At 49.6% G+C, this 19724-nt stretch overlaps 1 protein-coding gene across 3 annotated transcripts in view; it reads right to left on the reverse strand.

Annotated features, from left to right (window-relative positions):
* The window catches only part of Tbc1d22b (TBC1 domain family member 22B), a 54220-nt gene that overhangs the window by 23300 nt on the left and 11196 nt on the right, over nt 1-19724 (reverse strand). For 2 of the 3 annotated variants that reach the window (XR_007211200.1, XM_048347841.1), the window contains exons 2-8: nt 17391-17447; nt 11386-11693; nt 8596-8775; nt 8007-8077; nt 6810-6938; nt 5354-5419; nt 1300-1414 (exon numbers count right to left, since the gene is read on the reverse strand). Coding sequence is in view for 2 of the 3 variants with exons in the window: in XM_048347841.1 (XP_048203798.1) it covers nt 1300-1414; nt 5354-5419; nt 6810-6938; nt 8007-8077; nt 8596-8775; nt 11386-11693; nt 17391-17447 (926 nt within the window). In the remaining variant the exon portion in view is untranslated. The remainder of the gene's footprint in view (nt 1-1299; nt 1415-5353; nt 5420-6809; nt 6939-8006; nt 8078-8595; nt 8776-11385; nt 11694-17390; nt 17448-19724) is intronic. The other variant, XM_048347842.1, reaches the window with a different exon arrangement.

A 19724-nucleotide genomic window follows, 5' to 3' on the forward strand; every position in this document is an offset into this window, starting at 1 on the left:
CAGGAGCCCAGCGGAAGCGGGAATGAGGGGGCCACTCAGGTGCCTTCACTTCCTGAGATTGCCTCATAGAAGAGCAAACCCCGCTCCTGCAAGCCCCCCTTGGCAAACCTGACTAGGATGAGGTAGTCTCCCAAATTCACAATGACCCGCCAGCCCTAGAGGCTATGCGAGGAGGCAGAGAACCTCCAACTTCATCTGTGAAGTCAAAGACCTATCGGGTGCTTTCAGAGAGAGAGAGAGAGAGAGTGTGTGTGTGTGTGTGTGTGTGTGTGTGCGCACGTGCACGTTCTAGAGCTTAAACTCAGAGTATATACAGTGTCCCTGAGCATTTTTGCTCAAGGCTAGAGTTCTACCACTTGAGCCACAGCTCCACTTCTGGCTTTTTGGTAGTTAATTGTGGGTAAGAGTCTCATGAGCTACTCTGCTTAGGCTGGCTTCAAACCGCGATCCTAAGCTCTCAGGTTCCTGAGTAGCTAGGAATACAGGAGTGAGCCACTGGCGCCTGGCTCAATTTTTTTTTTTTTTTGAGGCAGAGTTTTGCTATGTAACCCAGGCTACAATCTTCTTGCCTCAGCTTCCCAAGTGGCCAGAATTACAGACATGTGCCCAGCTCCTTTCAAAAGTCTTCTTCTTACACAAGCTTCTCATCTGAGTAAAAGAGCAAAGTGCCAGGCCATGATGAGTAAAGAAACTGAGGAAAGGAACGAGTCCTCAACTCCTTTTAGATTGCTTAGCTTAGACTGGCTGGGGGAGGGGCGGGGACTGAGCGAAAACCCGCACAGCTCCATGAAAGTGAGCACCCTCCAAAGTGAGCAGAACCCAGAGATAGGGGCAAAGGAGGAACGGGGAGAAATCCAAGTCCCGGCATTCTCCCTGGCCTACTCCATCCCCAAAACAAGCCGGGTTCTAGTGTCACAGCCCCTGGCCCTCAGTGTCCACACCATGCTCCTAAAATGCCAGCATTCCTGGGTGGGCACCTGTCTCTGAGACAAGTTTCAATGAATCCTAAAATCACCTTGGAAAAGCCATCAAACCATTGCCTGTGGCAGAATGTAACTCCATCGACTTGGCCCCTCGTGTGACAAAGCAGGTCCTTTTTAGGTGGGATCTGTGATCGTCTCAAGACATCAATTCCAGGCTGCTACCACTGCTCAAATAGCTCTGACTGTGTATTCCAAAGGCACTATCTGTCCCTCTTTGAGCAAGACATACCCACTGGCTGCACGTTCGGGAAAAGCAAACAGATGGCAGATAGGAAAGAGCAAGTAGCTTGTTCAACTCGGTGCTCGTGCTTCTTACCCACATATTCTGAGAGGAAGACGACAAAGAACGGAGTGACCAGGTCATTAATTCCCTGGACATACCCACTGGCAGGGTGTCGGATGGCCCAAATAAATAGAATCCTTTCAAAGATCTAGGAAAATGAGAAAGAAAGAAGACACGTGTGTTAAATCAGAGGACTTGCTCCCTCTCACACCCTCCTTTTTCCTACTTCACAATTCATTTCAGGCACTGGGGAAAATCGTTAGGAAAAATTAAAACAGTAGGGGCAAAAGAATACCAGTGCAAAAAAGTTTCTCGCATATGAATTGTGGTTTTGATATTTTCCCCCTTTCATCTGTTCAGTATCTGGTTATCAGGACATAAAGTTCGGGGGGAGGGAAGGATAGTGACACAGATTTATTAAAAACAGAATGCTAGGGAATATGGCCTAGCGGTAGAGTGCTTGGCCGGTATACATGAAGCCCTGGGTTCAATTCCTCAGCACCACATATATAGGAAAAGCCAGAAGTGGCACTGTGGCTCAAGTGGTAGAGGGTTAGCCTTGTGCAAGAAGAAGCCAGGGACAGTGCTCAGGCCCTGAGTTCAAGCCCCAGGACTGGCAAAAAGCAATGACAACAACAAGAGAATGCTAGTATGGTGGCTCTTGCCTGTCATTCCAGTCCTCAGGAAGTAGAGGCAGGAGAATCACGAGTTCAAGGCCAGCCTAAGCTACATGGAAAGTTCTAGGCCATCCTTGGCTGCACTAGAAAGATTATGTCTCAAAAATATCCACACACACCCAAATCAAAATAACCTAGCACATTCAAAGCTCTGGGTTCACCCCCTAGCACTATTTAAAAAAAAAACAAGAACCAAAACTCCTTACTAATAATAATTACAAAGAGGGTTGCTATGAGTGTCACTAACACCACCAGATTCTCAATTATGGCAGCTGCTGCTTTGGTTATTTCCAGAAGCAAGATATCAGAGTATCCTACCTGATATTATTTTTCCTAAATTTTAGTCATTTCAGGATTCCGAGAAGAAATACCTTGTCCTTCGCCATCACCCTCCCCTCTCTCCCTGCCGAGGAGATCTAGATTTAGCTCACTGTCCCCCAAGGAGGAACAAGCGACAGATAACACATGCACGAAGTGCCTTCGTATGTCAGGATACAACCTGGGCACGGGCTGGGATGGGAAGTAGGATTCAAGTCCCATGAAATCCTACGGGTGGGCCTCTGAGCAAGATAAATCAGCCAGAGCCAAATGGGGAAGCCTCTGGAGTTACAGATATTAGTCAAAAGACGCCAGAGGCCTAGGTGGGGTACAAGGAAAACACATCTACCGTCCCTTGAGTCCTGCCCTGACCTAGTCAACTGTATTCTGCTTTCATTCAGCCCTCTGGGCTTTCCCTTCATCTTCTCTCAGCCTGATGGTATCCACTGCCGGCCTGTGTCCTGAGAACCACAACTCCTAGGCCTGAAACAGTCTTGAGCCATTCTAAGAGATGACAGGCAAGAGGGGGAACATGAAGATGGGACAGGTCAGAAGGCCTGGTGTCACACGAAAGAGACAAGGCCTCCCAGGGAGTCCAAGGAAAACATTATGCAGCTTGGGGAGATGGTTACCTAGTGTAAGAAAGGAGCAAAGAATCTATAAACAACAAAGGATGTTTCTTCGCCCTGGCATCGTAGGTGGCTGAGTCTGCCTCCCACTGTCTGAGAAGCTGAGAAACACTTCCGGCAGTGGAACGAAGCCCTGCCTGGAACTGGGCTGGGTTTCTGCCTCCACTTGCCTTCTGCACTTGCTCTCTGGTGTCCTTGTTTGTATTACAGCCTGTTTGTGTGCATGAGAGCCCTCTTACACACCTGCTTCTCTGTTGCTGAATGACCTCTCTTCTTTCCTTGAAAATGAAGCCCAAGCTAGATCCATCACGTTCCAGAAAAATCTCAAGCACTCCCTATCCTAGTCTGTCTCCTTGCACCACCTTTGACCTGGGGATGTAGCTCAAGGGTAGAGCTGGCATGCAGAAAGCCCAGAGTTGCATTCCCAATGGCACAAAACAAAAACAATTTTAAAAAGGTCCTCCAGATGGTTGTTCTAAAGGACCTCACAAGGGCTTTGTCTGCCCTACACTGCTGGCCCGTGTGAACATACAAATCCTCAGTGGCTGGCTTTAACAATGGTCAAGTACACAGAAGCTAGCTGTTCAAACCCGGAGACCAGCCAGACGTCTGGTGGGCAAGAATGAAACAATGCACACCCACTCTCACCAGTGCCATAAAGAGGTGACAGAACACCACCAAAGAAAGAAAATCCCCATGGGTTTCCCATGCCTCCTCTACTAGTGGGAGCCATTCTGGTTGGTTATAGACAGGTCTCCAGGACCTAGCAGGTTCACAAGCATTTCAGTGTTCAGTATTACTTTTTGGTCATTGGCCAGAAATGAGGGATCCACAGGGGTGAGCTGTGGGAAAATGAGCAGGAGGAAGAAAGGAACCCTGACTGCATATTTAGCTGCCTTTGCACTGAACCTTTTTTTTTTTTGGCCAGTCCTGGAGCTTGAATTCAGGGCCTGGGCACTGTCCCTGGCTTCTTTTTGCTCAAGGCTAGCACTCTACCACTTGAGCCACAGCACCACTTCTGGCTTTTTGTTGTTGTTTTTTTCTGTATATGTAGTGCTGAGGAATCAAACCCAGGGCTTCATGCATGCTAGGCAAGCACTCTACCACTAGGCCACATTCCCAGCCCCTTTGCGAATCTTATGGGTAAAACAACGGTATCACCCCCAGAATCTTCCTTTGGTAAGTCAGAAAGGCTCTCACCAAGAGAGACACTTGTATTTAAGTAGAATGATGAACACCACTCAAAGTCAAACAAATTATTTTCAGACCAGCCCTCTCTATTCTGAGAACTGACAGACTGCTTCAAGGAACACGAACACTTGGCATCCTGTCTACTGCAGAGCCACAAAGGAAACGCCTAGCCTCAAGGGGCTGGTAGTTACTGAGGTGGGAAAATAAAAAGGCAGGAGCTTCTGGCATACGCTATAGCACAAAGAAACCTCGCAAGTCACAAAAGGCCGAATATTGTCTAATTCTGTTTAGCTGAAGGACCTGAGTAGTCAAATGAAGAGAATTAAAAAGTAAAATGGTGAGCTGGGTGCTGGTGGCTCACACCTATAATCCTAGCTATTTGGGAGGCTGACATCTGAGGATCATGGTTCAAAGCCAGCTGAAGAAGCCAAATCTATGAGATTCTTATCTCCAATTAACTGCCAAAATGCTAGAACTAGTGGCATGGCTTTAGTGGAAGAGCACCAGCCTTAAGTGGAAAAAGCCAAGTGAGAACACAAGGCCCTGAGTTCAAGCCGCAGTACATACATGTACATGCACGCACACATGTGTGTGCACATACACACACACAAAGGCAGAATGGTGGTTGCTAGACAAAAGGGGGATTATTACTTGATAGATACTAAGTTTTAATTTGGGAAGATTTGGGACTAGATGGTGGTGACAAATATATAACGGTGTGAATATACTTAATGCCACTGAATCATGTATTGAAAAAAATAGTTAAAGCTGGGCATCAGGGACTCAGGCCTGTACTCTAAGCTACTAAGGGGGCTGAAATCCAAGGATTGCAGTTTGAAGCCAGCCCAGACAGGAAAGTCCATGAGACTCTTATCCCCAATTAACCACTAAAAAGCAGGAAGTGGGGCTTTGGCTCAAGTGGTAGAGTGCTAGCCTGGAGCACCAAAGCTCAGGGACAGCGTCCAGGCTCTGGGTTCCAGCCCCAGCATACACACACAAACAGTTAAATGGTAAAGTTTACACATATTTACCATACTTATTTTTTTAATCCTAACTTCCATCTTGATAAAGAAGAGGCAAGTGTAAGGTGTGGGATGTTCATGGGCACCAGGGAGGCTGAAGGCTGGGCCAGCTCCTTACCTGTGAGGGGCCCATGAGGACACAAGAGAAAGTGCTCTGAGGCAAAGCTCCGCAGAGGAGCAATAGCTGCACACCGTGAGCAGGGGCCGGGCGCTGGGGCGGAAGGACCAGAGAGCGTTAAAATTCCCTCACCTCCTGTACAAGCGGCTGCTGGAACAATGGAATGAGAGGATTCGTCCTTGGAATGTCAATGTGAATCTGAAAAAGAGAAGCCATATTGCACAAACACAAATGCCGGTGTGTTCTTCAGACAAGTACTTTCTTAACAAATGGAATCAAAGGAGTAAGAGTTAGAGCACAGTCTACCTTTCAGAAGAACTGTCAGACACAGAAGAAAGTCCAGCTACATTACCTCCATTGAGCATGCGCCCCCTGGCCTCATCCAACCTAACTGGGAGGCACCTCTCAACTTGGCCATTTTCATCCAACAGCCTAGCCCATCCACACCTCCTGCCCGCTTCCCCAAGTCTGATCCAATCCAGGCGTGCACTGTGTACCACGTATGATCAAAGTGTGTGGCCCTCTTGCCACATCTGACTTCCCAAGATCTGAAGGAGCTCCCACTGCTGCCACACAGGCAGGCTAAGGAGCTGGAGGAGCAACATGGCCCACCAAGTCCTGACAGGTACTACGCAAGGGAGGGCCAGGCAGCTGGCCTCTCACCTGGTGCTGAAAGGTCTCATTTCTGTGGCCAAAGTGGTCAGTCCAGCTGCTTTAAGCTTTGAGGACCTTCCAACGCCCGGTCTAGTCATCCTCAGGCAGGGTCCATAGCAACAGAGGCCACTCCAGTTCTCAGGCTGGTTGTGGTGGACAGCTGTCCCTCCCCCAGTCTCCCCTCTTTTCTTCCCTCTGCATGCAGACCTCCACAGCCTGTGAGGGCCGCTGTAGGCAAAGATGGAGGACTCCCTGACTATAAAGGCTCAGACAAAAAGGACAGAAGGTGGCTTAGTGGTAGAGCGCTTGCCTAGCATGCATGAAACCCTGGGTTCCATTCCTCAGCACCATATCAACAGAAAAGGCCAGAAGTGACGCTGTGGCTCAAGTGATAGAGCCCTAACCTTGAGCACAGAGAGGCTCAGGAACAGTGCCCAGGCCCGGAGTTCAAGCCCCAAGATAGGCAATAAATAAATAAGGACAGAGAAGTGACGTGAGTACTGTGTGGGCACTGCAGCTGTCAGAAGGCAATATTGGCGGCATGGGCACTCCTGAGTGGCCTGTAGTGTAGCCCTTAGTACTCCATGTGGTCTGTGAACCAGTGGCATCTGCTACTGGGGATCTGTCGGGGGTCCACTGAAGCCCTGCACTTCCCATAATCCTCTGGGGAAGGGGTTCATCAAGGTCCCAGGTGTCTCATACACACGTGAAAGTTTGAGAAGCATTACCACGCACCACTGCTAAAGAGGTCGACCTATTTAAATAGACCAAAATCAGAGCTGCTGAGTGCCAAGAAGGGAGGGAGGCCTGGGAATGGCGGAAGCCCAGCCCAGGCATGCCACTGCCTGAAGACTTGGACAGCCTCTACCAGGCAGTTCCAGGAGTGAGTACGGCCAGGAGACCCAGTCCGAGAACACAGCCCCTACGACTGTACCTGTCTGTAGGTGTCCTGGTGATGCTCCTCATTCCTCGAGTCGTAATACTGCTCAATGAAGCCGAAGTACTCCTCCCGCTTGCGCTGCAGTGTCAGCGTCCGCCTCTCGGTGTTCGCCGGGAGGTAGCCCTGCAGGCAACACCAGCCGTCAGGACGCATGTCAGAGAGACAGACGCTGGCTGGATGCTTTTTATTTCAGATTGAGCAAAGGCAGAAGGAAAACTGCCAAAAGGACGAGGAGTCCTCTTGGTTTGAACCACCCAGTGCTCGTTTTTCCCTCTGCCAATGGGATCCACATGTGCGGATGAGCGAGTCTGACTTTCCCAGGGCTGTTTACTCCCAAGGCCCTGCCCTGCCCGTGGAGCCTGCAGAGCTGGTAAACTTCATGGCCCTCAGCGCTGGCCCCCTGGACAGCCCGGAATGGAGGTCAGTGGGAGGGAGCCGGGCCCGAGTCCCCGCCTGGGAGGCCATGACCTCTCACCACCATGGTGTAATGCCTTCCACACTTCCGGGAATCACAAGGGCCTGGAAGCTTCTACAGCACAGCATTAGGGGTGCCAAACAGCCTGGCAGTGACCACACGCGCTTCTCCAGGGTAACCCTGAGAATCACCAGCTTAGGGGGCTGAATGGAATCAGCAACAGAGCAGTTACGATGCCAGCACAGATCTGGCAGCAGCCCCATCCTAGCCCAAGCTCAGGCCAACTTTCACTCTAATCCCTGGTCCCCATCCCGCTCATCATTCTCAGACCTCCCATTGCTCTTCTGCTCAGCAGAGCTGCTGTGAGTGGCACTTAGCCACAAAAGTGGCAGGGGCGGTGGGGGAAGTGGACTAGCATGGCTCACGAGAGACCACCTGGTAAAGGGGCACCATGGGGTGCGGGCTTCAGCCACTTGAGTTACTCCCACTGCAGGAGGAGGGACACCCGGGCAATGTCAGCTTGCTCTCAGCATGAGCTGGACTCCCCTGCTGTGCTGCTGGAGACTGTGACCACAGGCCAGCTGTGCCCCTCTTCCTGTACAGGAATAAGACTAAATCCCACCCCTGAAGGGGAGGAATGAACTCGCAGGGGGTCTCTGAGCCATCCAGTGGGGACGGAGAACTCTATGGAGTAAGATCAATGTGTCCAGACTAACCTCATCAGGCAAGAAGGGCTGTGTGAGGCTCACGCTTCTCTACACAGGGGTAGAACTCACCGACAGGAGTCTCCAGGTTACAGGCCGAACCTCCCTGGGAACCCCTGGCCAGCTACACTTCCTCAGTTCATCTGCAAACAGACAACAGCCTCATTGGATTAGGTCCTCCCACAAAGCCCTCAAACAAACTCAGGCCAGAGCTGCCAGACGCCTCCTACTGTTCAAAGACAGATACTACCACCACCAGCGCCTGCTGCTGACAAGCAAGGGCAAGGCCCAAATCCACAGCCCTGAGCGGCAGAGTACCAAGGAAGGGCACGGCAGCCATCAGTCAGCTCGGAGATGAGAGTTAGAGGGGAACAGAGAGCCCGTGGGTGTGGAATTCTGTGAGGATCCCCTCGAGGCAGAAGAGACAAAAGCCATAGCTGCACTATGGTCTACAGGCACCAGAAACCCATCCCGCCTAGTCTGGTCTCTCATCTCTAGCAACAAACTTCTGCCTTAATACCTGCAAGTCACTGCAATGGGCGTCATATCAGGAGATGCTAGAAAAGTAAAAGAAGGAAGAATAAAGAGCAATAGCTTCCAAGTCTCCGAGACTCCCAGTCACCAAGAGCTGCTGCTGTGCCCGGGGCTCTTGGGAACTCACCTAAGTCAGTGTTGTGGCTGGAGAGAAGCTGACGGAATTTTTCTAGGCGGGTTTTCTCCCGGACTGTCATGGGGGGTGCCCCAGAAGCATTCTGGTCTGAGATCCGGGCTACCAGAGGGATGATGGGCCGGAGAGGGAGTGACTGCTGTTTGTGGAGTGGGTTCCTCAAGCATGTATCACCTGAAATGGTTTGAAAGCGCAAAAGAACAGCCTGTGGAGAGCATCGACGCTGAGAAACCTGAGCCTGCCCGTTCGGTTAGGATGCCCCCTCCTCCAGAGCGGAGGCTGCGCCAGGGGCTGGAGCCCCTGCTGGGCTCTGCCCCTGCCCAGACAAGGGCTGCGAGCACACCATCAGGCAAAGGCATCCTGTGTGCTAACCAAGCTCCAGAGGCTGTGCGTAGACACCGAGGAAAACCAAATCCTCGTTCTACCTCAATCTGGAATGTTCTTCAAGGCCTGAGAGGGAGTCCTGTAAGGACACAGCGTTCTTCTCCAGCCTCCACAGCCCAGGTGTGATCGGCTGCCGCGGCAAGGGCTAGAAAAGCGCCACAGAGCCCTGCAAGGCAGGTGCAATGCTTCCAACTCTGCCGAAAGATGGCTAACGTAGCAGAACGTAGATTCAAGCTGCACTCTTTGTGGCTCTGTGGCTCTCGATCAAACGGTGGGTAGGAGGTCTATGAAGTATAGGACTAACACGAGTGTTTACTACATGGGAGGTAGTATGCTGCCTCACTATAACATGTGATCTCTCATCTGATCCTTATGACACAGGGAAGAATCTGTACATATTTTCCAGAGGAGCAAACTGCAGTCTGGAGAAGTTAAGTAATGGTGAGAGCTGAGGTGATACCTTTGGTATGACTGAATGCCAAAAAGAAAACTCAGTTTTTAATTGTGACTGTCTTTTCATGATTGCTTCATTTTTGGGGGTGCGGGGGTGGTGTCAGTTGTGGGGCTTGAACTCAAGGCCTGGACACTGTCCGAGAGCTCTTTTGCTCAAGGCTAGCCCTCTATCCCTTTGAGCCACAGTTCCACCTCCAGTTTTTGAGTGGTTAATTGGAGATAAGAGGGGTTTTCTGCCAGGGCTGGCTTTGAACCACGATCTTCAGATCTCAGCCTCCTGAGTAGCTAGGTTTACAGGCATGAACCACCCGTGCCCAGCTTTGCTTCATATTCTTAATCTATCTTGGCAATACAAGTAGTGGTCAAGGGAACTGGGAATGTGGCTTAGTGGTAGAGTGCTTGCCTAGCATGCATGAAGCCCTGGGTTTGATTCTTCAGTACCATATAAACAGAAAAACCCAGAAGTAGCACTGTGGTTCAAGTGGTAGAATGCTAGCCTTGAGCAAAGAGAGGATCAAGGACAGTGCCCAGGCCCTGAGTTCAAGGCCCAGGATGGGGGTTGGGAGAGGGGGGAAGTAGTGCTCACAAATATTTAACAGTGAACTACTCATCAACCTCCCCTACCAGGTTTATAAATCCAACTTCCATAAGGTTCTTGGTTGCAATACCTAACAGATGAGGCCTAGAGAATACAAACTAGAGCTGGCGATGTAGCTCCGTGGTTCAACACTTGCCTAGTATGCACAAGGCCTTGGGCTCAATGGAAGGAAAGGTGAAAGGGAAGGACGAAGGGAGGGAGGGAGGGAGGGAGGGAGGGAGGGAGGGAGGGAGGGAGGGAGGGAGGGAGGGAGGGAGGGAGGGAGGGAAAAATGCAGATCACACACTGCAAAGCTGAAATAGCCTCACATGCCTAACATTAACTCTTAGCTGAAGAAGCTCACAGGAGGGGGAGGTGGTCCCCACTATACAAAGGCAGGGATGGGGAGGGGGGCTTTTTCCCTTTAGGAACCTCTGGAGACCCTCATAGTGTGTGAACACTTTGACAGCCTCTAGCTGTAGCCACGTGACCAATCAACAGTGAATGGCTGCCTGGGCCTGGTACTGAGGGTTCAAGCAGGGAGCACACTCATGGCAAATGAGTGTGAAGGGATTGTAGAGACCTCACAGCCTAAGTGCAGGATCACATGCGTAGTCTGAATCAGGAGGAGAGATTCTCTTAGAATGTGAGCCAGGACACACTCCAGACTCTGACATTCTACTTCCTTTTCATCCTTTGCCAGTGAGCTGTTTGAACTTTCACTAGGACGAGACACTTCTCTCCAGCTCAAAATAACCAACTTGCATACAGCCCTTTAGGGCAACACGGAACACACAATGGATGCACAAATATGCACACAGGCAGGCCCAAACACCATCACCCCAGCAGCTCCTGAGGCTGGTTTCCTGAAAGAAAGGAAAACAGAGCTCTTCTCCCACCCCCTGACAGGCACCCGTGGTGGGCAGGGGGCTGTGACAGATACCAGTGGCAGGTCCTCCCACCCACAGGATAGGAAAAGACCACCTGAGGCTACTGTGTTCCTCAGGGCTGAGGAAGTCAACAACAGTGCCAATGGCGGGTGAAAGGCAGCCGCTGACAACTTTAAATAAGCTAGTCAATCTGCATAAACCTGATCAAGCCTAAAGAAGTGTGAGGCAATCAACCACCCCAGAGAAAGGAACAAGAGGTGGAGAATAGCAGGTGACACTGACCCAGTCACAGGGCTAAGCAGCTACCAAAGTGGGAGGGGCAGGGCAGCTTGTGACCAATGAGGACCCAGATGTCACTTCAGCAAGCTTGAGCTTGCTTTCCCACTCCCATAGAAGGCCAGAGTGAGGCCCTATAGGAAACTCGTCTTTACTTCAAATGCACTCTGTGAGGAGACTGCATCACAGGCAGGGTGGACTTACTGGAGTTTCTGGACAGCTGGGCATCACTGCTAGACTTGATGACTTTATAGCCAGTAGGGCCGTCAGATGTTGTGGATTGGGACCGTTCTGGTTTTACCCTCAGTTTGCTGTGGTTTTCTAGGACCTGGGCAGCAGTTGCCAAAGCAACTTTTGAGTTCAGAGTCTGCAAAGAAGGTGAGGAAAAGTCTTCTTCCTCATCATCGCCAATGTCCCAAGCATCACTGGTGTTCCGAGCAAACTCGTGAAAACTCGAGGCCTTCTTATTCTTCAGGGGAACTGCGTTGACTTTTGACCGTTCTTTAATGAAGCTTTGAGAGAGGAAACAGCATGATCAAGGAGCAGCAATCTCACACATCTGACCACCTTGGTTTGCTTACTTGTGTAATATTAATAGCACAAGATACCCAAGACACAGCCATTACCCTCTTCAAACAAAAACAGCTCATCTCGGGACATCCCCATCAGCCCCATGTAACCCAGACAGCGGAAGCAGCGACAACGAATCTCCCATGAGTGCCTCCATATTTCCCAGCCCCTGCGCGTAAGTGGGGCCCTCGAGCTCTGGGCAAGGAGCTGAGGGGTATAAAAGCGCGGGCGTGTGTTCCCCACGAGCCCACTTCTGTGTGGGGTCTCCCTCAGCCTGGGCGACTAATCGACGCTGTGGAGCAGAGCCTGCCCTCCACCCTTACCCCAGCCCATTTTGGACACAAGCACGAGCAAGAAATAAACCTTAGGAATACTTAATCTCATGGTTAATTCCCTAGGATTTCTGAGTTAATCTGTTGTGGCCCCATGAGCTAAATTAGCCATAGAGCAGACATAGCTATGGTAAAAGAGGAGGTAATTTTAGTCTCGGTCCCTAAATGAAAACTCCCACCCTCCTCTTTTTCTTTCTGTTAGACGAGAAAAAAAAGTCTATGTTTAGGCATACTTTTTTCTTTCTTCTTCCTGTCTTTCTTTTTGGTGGTACAGAGGTTTGAATTCATGGCCTCATGCTTGCTAGATAGGGACTCTATTATTACTTGAGCCATGACTCAGTTTAAGGCTCTATTTTTTAAACAAAAGGAAAAAAAATGAGGGCCAGGCAGTGGCTCAAGACTGTAATCCCAACTACTTGGGCAACAGAGATCAGAGGAGGGAGGTTTGAGGCCAGCCTTGACATGAAAGTTCATGAGCCTCCATCTCAACCAAAAGGGCAAGGCAGAGATGGCACACATCTACTATCCCCGGTAGCCCTGTCAGAAAGTACTGAGACCTCATCGCAATGAACAGGCCAGATGTGGTGGTATATACATGTGCCTCCAGCTACTTAGGAAGCAAGATTAAGGCCTGAGTTTTTTGTGTTTTTTTTTTTTGGACTCAGGGCCTGAGCACTGTCCCTGGCTTCTTTTTGCTCAAGGCTAGCACTCTGCCACTTGAGCCACAGCACCACTTCTGGCCGTTTTCTGTATATGTGGTGCTGGGGAATTGAACCCAGGGCCTCATGTACACGGGGCAAGCACTCTTGCCACTAGGCCATATCCCCAGCCCCCTGAGGTAATTTTTTTTTAAAGCCATAAAACCCTGAGGGCTGGGAATGTGGCTCAGCGGTAGAGCGCTTGCCTAGTATGCATGAAGCCCTGGGTTCCATTCCTCAGCACCACATACACAGAAAAACCTGGAAGTGGTGCTGTGGCTCAAGTGGTAAAGTGCTATCTTCCAGCAAAAAGAAGCTTAGAGACAGTGGACAGACTGAATTCAAACCCCAAGACTGGAAAAAAAAAAATCACCTACTTGAAAAACAACTAAAAGCAAAAAGGGGCTAGGAGTGTGATTCAAGTGGTAAAGCACCCACAAGGTGAGGCCCTGAGTTCTAACTCGGGTACTGCCCAAAAAGAAGCCAAAAAGAAGAAGAACTTGGGAAGATACATCTCAACCCCTGAAGCAGGACACAAGGCCATCCTTCCCTGAAACAGAAAGACAAAAGGTTCAAGGCAGAACATTTAGAGGCTCCCCAAGTATTTTGTGGGTATAGCGAAATGCCGGCTTTGTGACAAGGGGCCGCCATCACCCAGAAGAGGAAGGGGCTGTGAGGACAGCACCAGGTTGGCGAGAGGCACCCACAGGAAGGAAAGGGAAAGTCAAAGGCATGAAAAGGCACTGTGGTCAGTGGCTGGCAGTGCAGAAAAAAATCTAGAGCAGGGAGAGTGAAGGAAGAGTCAAGGCTTCAAGGCTTTCCTATGTTTATTAATGTCTCTCCAGAAAACACGCACAGATTCATACATTCACACATGAATGATAGTTAGCACTTACTGGGTACTCACTGGGTACCAGCCCAAGGCTAATCTTTCTGTGTACCCTTTTGCTCTTATCAACTGCATATTCATCAGCATATGGGATGGAAACTATTGTGATCCCACTTACAAACAGGAGGAAAGTGAAGCCGGCCAAGGTCATGAGCAGGCAGAGAGGTCAAAGCTCAAAAGCCAGCAAGCACTCTCTGCTGAGAAAATTTAATTAAAAAGTAGGTGCAAGCTAGGCACTGGCACCTCAGGCCTGTAATTCTAGCTACTCAGAAGGCTGAGATCTGAGAAGATCAAGGTTTGAAGCCTGACAGGGCAGAAAAGTCCCTGAGACTCTTATTTCCAATTAAAACACCAAAAAAGGCAAAAGTGGAACTGTGGCTCTAGTTACAGAATGCTAGCCTTGAGAAGGGGGAAAAAAAGAATACAGCCATATGCTGGTGGCTCACACCTGTCATCCTAACTACTCAGGAGGCTGAGATCTGAAGATCTCAGTTCAAAGCCAGCCCAGGACAGGAAAGTAGGACTGGGGATATGGCCTAGGGGTAGAGTGCTCACCCCGTATACATGAAGCCCTGGGTTCAATTCCTCAGCACCACATATATAGAAAAAGCCAGAAGGGGCACTGTGGCTCAAGTGGTAGAGTGCTAGCCTTGAGCAAAACGAAGCCAGAGAGAGTGCTCAGGCCCTGAGTCCAAGGGCCAGGACTGGCAAAAACAAAAACAAAACTAGAAGTAGAGCTGTGGCTCAAAGTGGTAGAGTGCTAGCCTTAAGAAAAAAGAGCTCAGAGACAGCAACCAGGCCCAGAGTTCAAGCCTCACAACTGACAAAATATATATCTCCTAATTTAGCATCAAGTTCAAATAACAGTACATTTGTTATATCATGTGGCCAGTGGGGCTTCTTAGCAATAAGACTGGTTTTACATAAGCCATAAAAATTATTGCAAGCAATATTCCCACTAATAGTAATAATTTGACAAATTGAAGTCAATATGCACAGATAGGGAATGACTTACAGTGCTCGTGCACCTTAGATAATTGAAGGCCCGATGCGAGGCTTCTGCAGCGATGGGGATTAACCACTCAGTAATTAATGGTCGGCTGAAGTGGAGCGATAATCATGTAGCAGGGAAAGCAATAAAAACGTCCCAACAAAGTGCTAAAATAAGGGCGATAAATGTTTTATGGCAACAATCTGGAATTGTAAAACAGTGTGGGGCAGAGCCGGATGGTGTTCCCCATGTAGAATGTAGCACACACGTGAACAAGGGAAGCAGTTAATTCCGACAATTAAAATCTTCCCAATTTGCAAAACTAAGGGATTGCTTCTCCTCAGAGTATGCCCGCAGCTCTGCTGAGAATGATCCCTGAAAATGTTCATGGTTTCACCTTGTTCACATGAGACAAAAGGGAAGGAAAGTTTGCCCTGGCTGTTGGGACACAGTGATTCAGGCCCTGAAGATGAGGGGAAACTCAACAGATGATTGGTGCAGACAAGGTACGCTGACCCTGACCCAACATGCACTGGGACAGTATTTCCAGCCACCTAATAAAGGTATAGATGGTGGCTTTATAGGCCACTTGCTTATAAAGGCAATTATAAAACATGCTGCAATGACCAGGCACTGGTAGCTTGCGTCTATAATCCTAGCTACTTAGGAAGCTGAGATCTGAGGACCATGGTTCGAAGACAGCCCAGGCAGGAAAGTCTGCGAGACTCTTATCTCCAATGAACCACCAGAAAACCGGAAATGAGGCTGTGAGTCAAAGTGGTAGTGTGCTAGCTTTGAGCAGAAGAGCTCGGGGGCAGTGTCCAGGCCCTGAGTTCAAGCCCCACAAGCAACAAAAAAAGAAAGAGAACCAACACAAGGTATAACCCAGGGAGTATGGGGGGAAAAGCTCATTATTATGAAAACAAGTTCTATTCGTTCATCTCACTGGAGTTTACGCAGTGCCCATTACATGCCACACATTGTTCTAGGTGCTGAAGGAGTCAGCAGTGAACAAAACCAAGTCCCTTCACCAGGAGGTGACGTGCACCTGCCAGCCCTCTCCAGGGGACATGTGCCTGCAGCCATCTACAGCAGGTTGCGGGACAGGTCCCTTACATCCTATAATGGCTTCCTAGCAGAAAACTGTGCATCTCACCCAAAGGACATGCTTCCATAGTTGTTCAGAAGACTGCCTCTGTAAAGCAAGAGCGAGTCGAGAGAAGTACAGATAGTACAGAACGTTCAGCTGTGTTCTTAAAAAAAAACTATTAAAATACTGACAGAGCATAATCTAATACAGCATTTTTAGATATGCAATATACTTTACTGCACATTACCTTAAAAAAAAAAGACTATTTAGAGCAGTTGAAGATTCGGAAGGTACAAGAGATTGCTTGTAAACTCCCATCTCCAGAATAAACACGGAGCCCCCTTCTCCTTTAGCAAGACCCCCCAGCAGGGGCGCCTCACCTCAACTGATGAACCTCTCCTTACACGGCACCACTGAGCCCACAGCTCACTTTAGGGCTCATTCTTGGTGTTGAGCAGCCCATGTTCTATGGGTTCAAATGCACAGGACATAAATTTACCATCGTACTTCTTCCCTAAAAATCCTATGTCTAGGCCAGGTACTGGTGCCTCATGCCTACAATCCTAGCCTGTAATCCAGGCCTGTAATCCTGCAATCGAAGGCTGAGATCTGAGGATCTTGGTTCAAAGCCAAGTCCATGAGACTCTTACCTCCTATTAACCACTCAGAAAGAGCCAAAAGTGGCGCTGTGGCTCAAGGGGTTGAAAGCTAGCCTTGAGCAAAAGAGGCTCAGGAACAGTACCCGGGCCTGGGGCTCAAGCCCCAGGACTGGAAAAAAAAAATCCTCTCCTATTCTCACTCTCCCCACCCCCACCCCCACCCTGGCAGGCACAGAGAGTTTCTGGCAGTCTCTAGAGGTGGATTGTTCCAGAATGGCATAGAGCCAGACTCATAATCATAATAACACATCTCTGTACTTCCACTGACCATGAAGGAAGGAAGATGTGATGCGACTACGCAGCCCTGGGGGTTGAAAACCCAGATCTGCACAAGCTTTCCCAGAAACAGGCCTCTAAGACTCACTCTGCCCAAAGATGGAGGCCAAAGTTGGAAAATGTGCCACGACGCCCGGCCTCCTCCTCTACCTTCCCGCAGGCTGAGTGCGGGCCTGGAGACGAGGCCACCCGACCACCGGGAGAGGCAGTCACCCTCACATCGCGGCTTTAACTCGCCTCTGGTGCTTGCCAAGAATTTACTAGAATCACTACAGAAATGGCTTCTAACTACTGTTGGTGTGCTGGGGATTCCCGAGAGCGTGGGCCAGGGCGACGGGGCGGGAGAAGCTCAGCTGACAGTCAGTTCTGAGCTCTTTGCCCTGACTGGCGATGGGAGGGAGGGAGAGGAGGCAGCCCTACTTCTACTCAGAAGCCACGAGCTCCCAAAGAACATCCCCCCCACCCCCGCTGGAGGGGGGGCACTCATCCTGGGACAACGTGTAACCCATACCAACCTTCTGGAAAGAACAGAAACCTCGTCAAGTTTCTCACATGAGCTAGCGTCCCACTTAGTCGTGGACCATTGGGGGATGAGAGGATTATTCACCTCCTGGTCCAAAGGCAAGCAGAAAAGGTCACCATGGAGCCCCTCGACTCAATGAAACAGGGGGAGGCGCGTGGAAGGAGACAACGTCCTGACTTACTTTTTGGTGAGCTGAGGGTCCAGAGGAGGGTGCTGCGCTCCATACACGGGCTGGATGCTGCAGACAAGGAAAAGGAAGGAGCCAGCTGTGAGGAGCCCGACGTGTTGGCTGAGTACCAGGTACCACAAAACCCGACAGCACTTCAAGAAATACATGAGGTCTACCACCAACCACACCAAGCCATCCCAGGGACGGCACCCCAGCCTCTGAACACGCCGTGAGCAACGGACAAGGTCCCCGACGGTCAGCAAGTCCCTTCTGTAAGGACAGCAGCATGGCAGGGAACAAGAGCAGAGCTCAAAGGCTGGTTCTGTCACCCACACCACTGACAACAAGCACCAAATTACCTAACATCTTTACATCTATTTTCTCATCTGTAAAATGGGGAAATCGCTCACCTCACAAGGGAAGAGTGAGCCGAGGAAGGGGCAGGAGGGGTGTAGGACGACACAGCCACTTTGAAATATTTGTTATACCCAGAAGGACGCAAATACAGACCCCAACACCAGCATCTTCACTCACAAATACAGATTTTAAGAGAAATACATGGCTATGTGCATATAAAGCAACTCCGGAGCCCCTCCAACCTCAATGGAGAAACACCCCAGCGCCCCCCGGCAGTGTGTTCCTATAACAGAATTACTACATAGCAATGGCACACTATGAAAGAAAGCTGCAAGGAACCGTGTGGGAGGAGTTCCTCAATGGCGCACAGTGAACAAGGAGGCAAAGGAGAAGAGTAAATAGTGCGGGTGTCACAGTCACCCCCGCTGCTAAGGGGTGTGCGCAGTAGAAACAGCCTCCAGGAGGCGAGGAGTGACTGATGCGAAGGATGTAGCCTTGGGGACAACCACTTTTCCTCACTTGTGTTTCGTGTGCTTTTTTGTATGTAACAGAACACAATGTAAAGGGGGAAATGAAGTGACCTGTGAACAATGAATGCACCAAAGCAAACTGATGTCCATGCATAAAGGGACCAAAAAAAAAACCCACAACACTTTCAGTAGGTAAGAATTTCAGGATCTCCTTCTGCATGGAGAGACTGGGAGATGACAGAACACAGGGTCTGGGAATATGGCCTAGTGGCAAGAGTGCTTGCCTAGCATGCACGAAGCCCTGGGTTCCATTCCTCACTACCACATAAACACAAAAAGTCATAAGTGGCGCTGTGGCTCAAGTGGTAGAGTGCTAGCCTTGAGCAAAAAGAAGCCAGGGACAGTGCTCAGGCCCTGCAAAACAAAACAAAACAAACAAACAAAAAAAAAACAATGACAGAACACAGCTCACCCTAAGATGAATGGAGAAACCTTGGGAACCGATCTCCACACACCGCCAAACCAACCAGACCTCACGTCCAGTCTCCGATGTGAGGCTCGACCATAAAAGTAGTGTAACGGACAACGGTCCAAACAGGGAGAAGGTAAAAGTGGACAAACAAGGACATTGGGCTTTTTCATCACTTGCTGGCAGAGCTCAAGAGACACCTAAAGCTGAAAGCTCAAGAGCCTTTTAAAATAGGAACAAAGGCTAATGAATAGTGTCAGGTACTCAGACCAGGTGAAGAGAGAAGCAGCAGGAAGTATAACTACTCATTTCCTAATTATTTATGGCAGGGGGTCAGTAGGTATTTTCTAAAGAAATGTGGTGCAGCTGGATGTGACGGCAGAAATCTGTAATGGCAGAACTTGTAGGCTAAGTGAGGCAGGAGTTTCTCCAAGTCCATTGCTAACCTGGACTAATACAAAGATCCTGCCTCAAAACACACATTTGGGCTGGGACTGTGGCTTAGTGGTAGAGTGCTTGCCTAGCATGCATGAAGCCCTGGGTTCGATTTCTCAGCACCACATAAACAGAAAAGGCTGGAAGTGGTGCTGCTATGGCTCAAGTGGTAGTGTGCTAGTGTTAAGTACAAAGAGGCTCAGAGACAGTGCCCAGGACCTGAATTCAAACCCCAGGACCAGGAAAACACACACACACACACACACACACACACACGCACACGCACACACACACACACACACACATTTAAGGAAAAGAAAAGCTGAGTGTGGGTGGCTCAAGCATGTAATAATCCTAGCTACTTAGGAGCATGAGATGTGAGGATCAAGATTCAAAGCCAGCCCAGGCAGGAAAGTCTACAAGACTCTTATCCTAATTAACCACCACGGATTTGCGTTGTAGCATTCACAAATACCCTAGAGTGAGTAGAGTCCACAAACCCTCTGAGTAAAACATAAAATAAGGGTGTGATAAACTCTGCAGGAAGATGTCATCAGGCTACATAGGAGAGTTGACTAGATAGAAAAATCAGAAAGGATCCTGAGGTCCTCTCCT

The sequence above is a fragment of the Perognathus longimembris genome, chromosome 6 (genome assembly GCF_023159225.1).
Source record: "Perognathus longimembris pacificus isolate PPM17 chromosome 6, ASM2315922v1, whole genome shotgun sequence".
In the NCBI taxonomy this organism is placed as follows: Eukaryota; Metazoa; Chordata; class Mammalia; order Rodentia; family Heteromyidae; genus Perognathus; species Perognathus longimembris.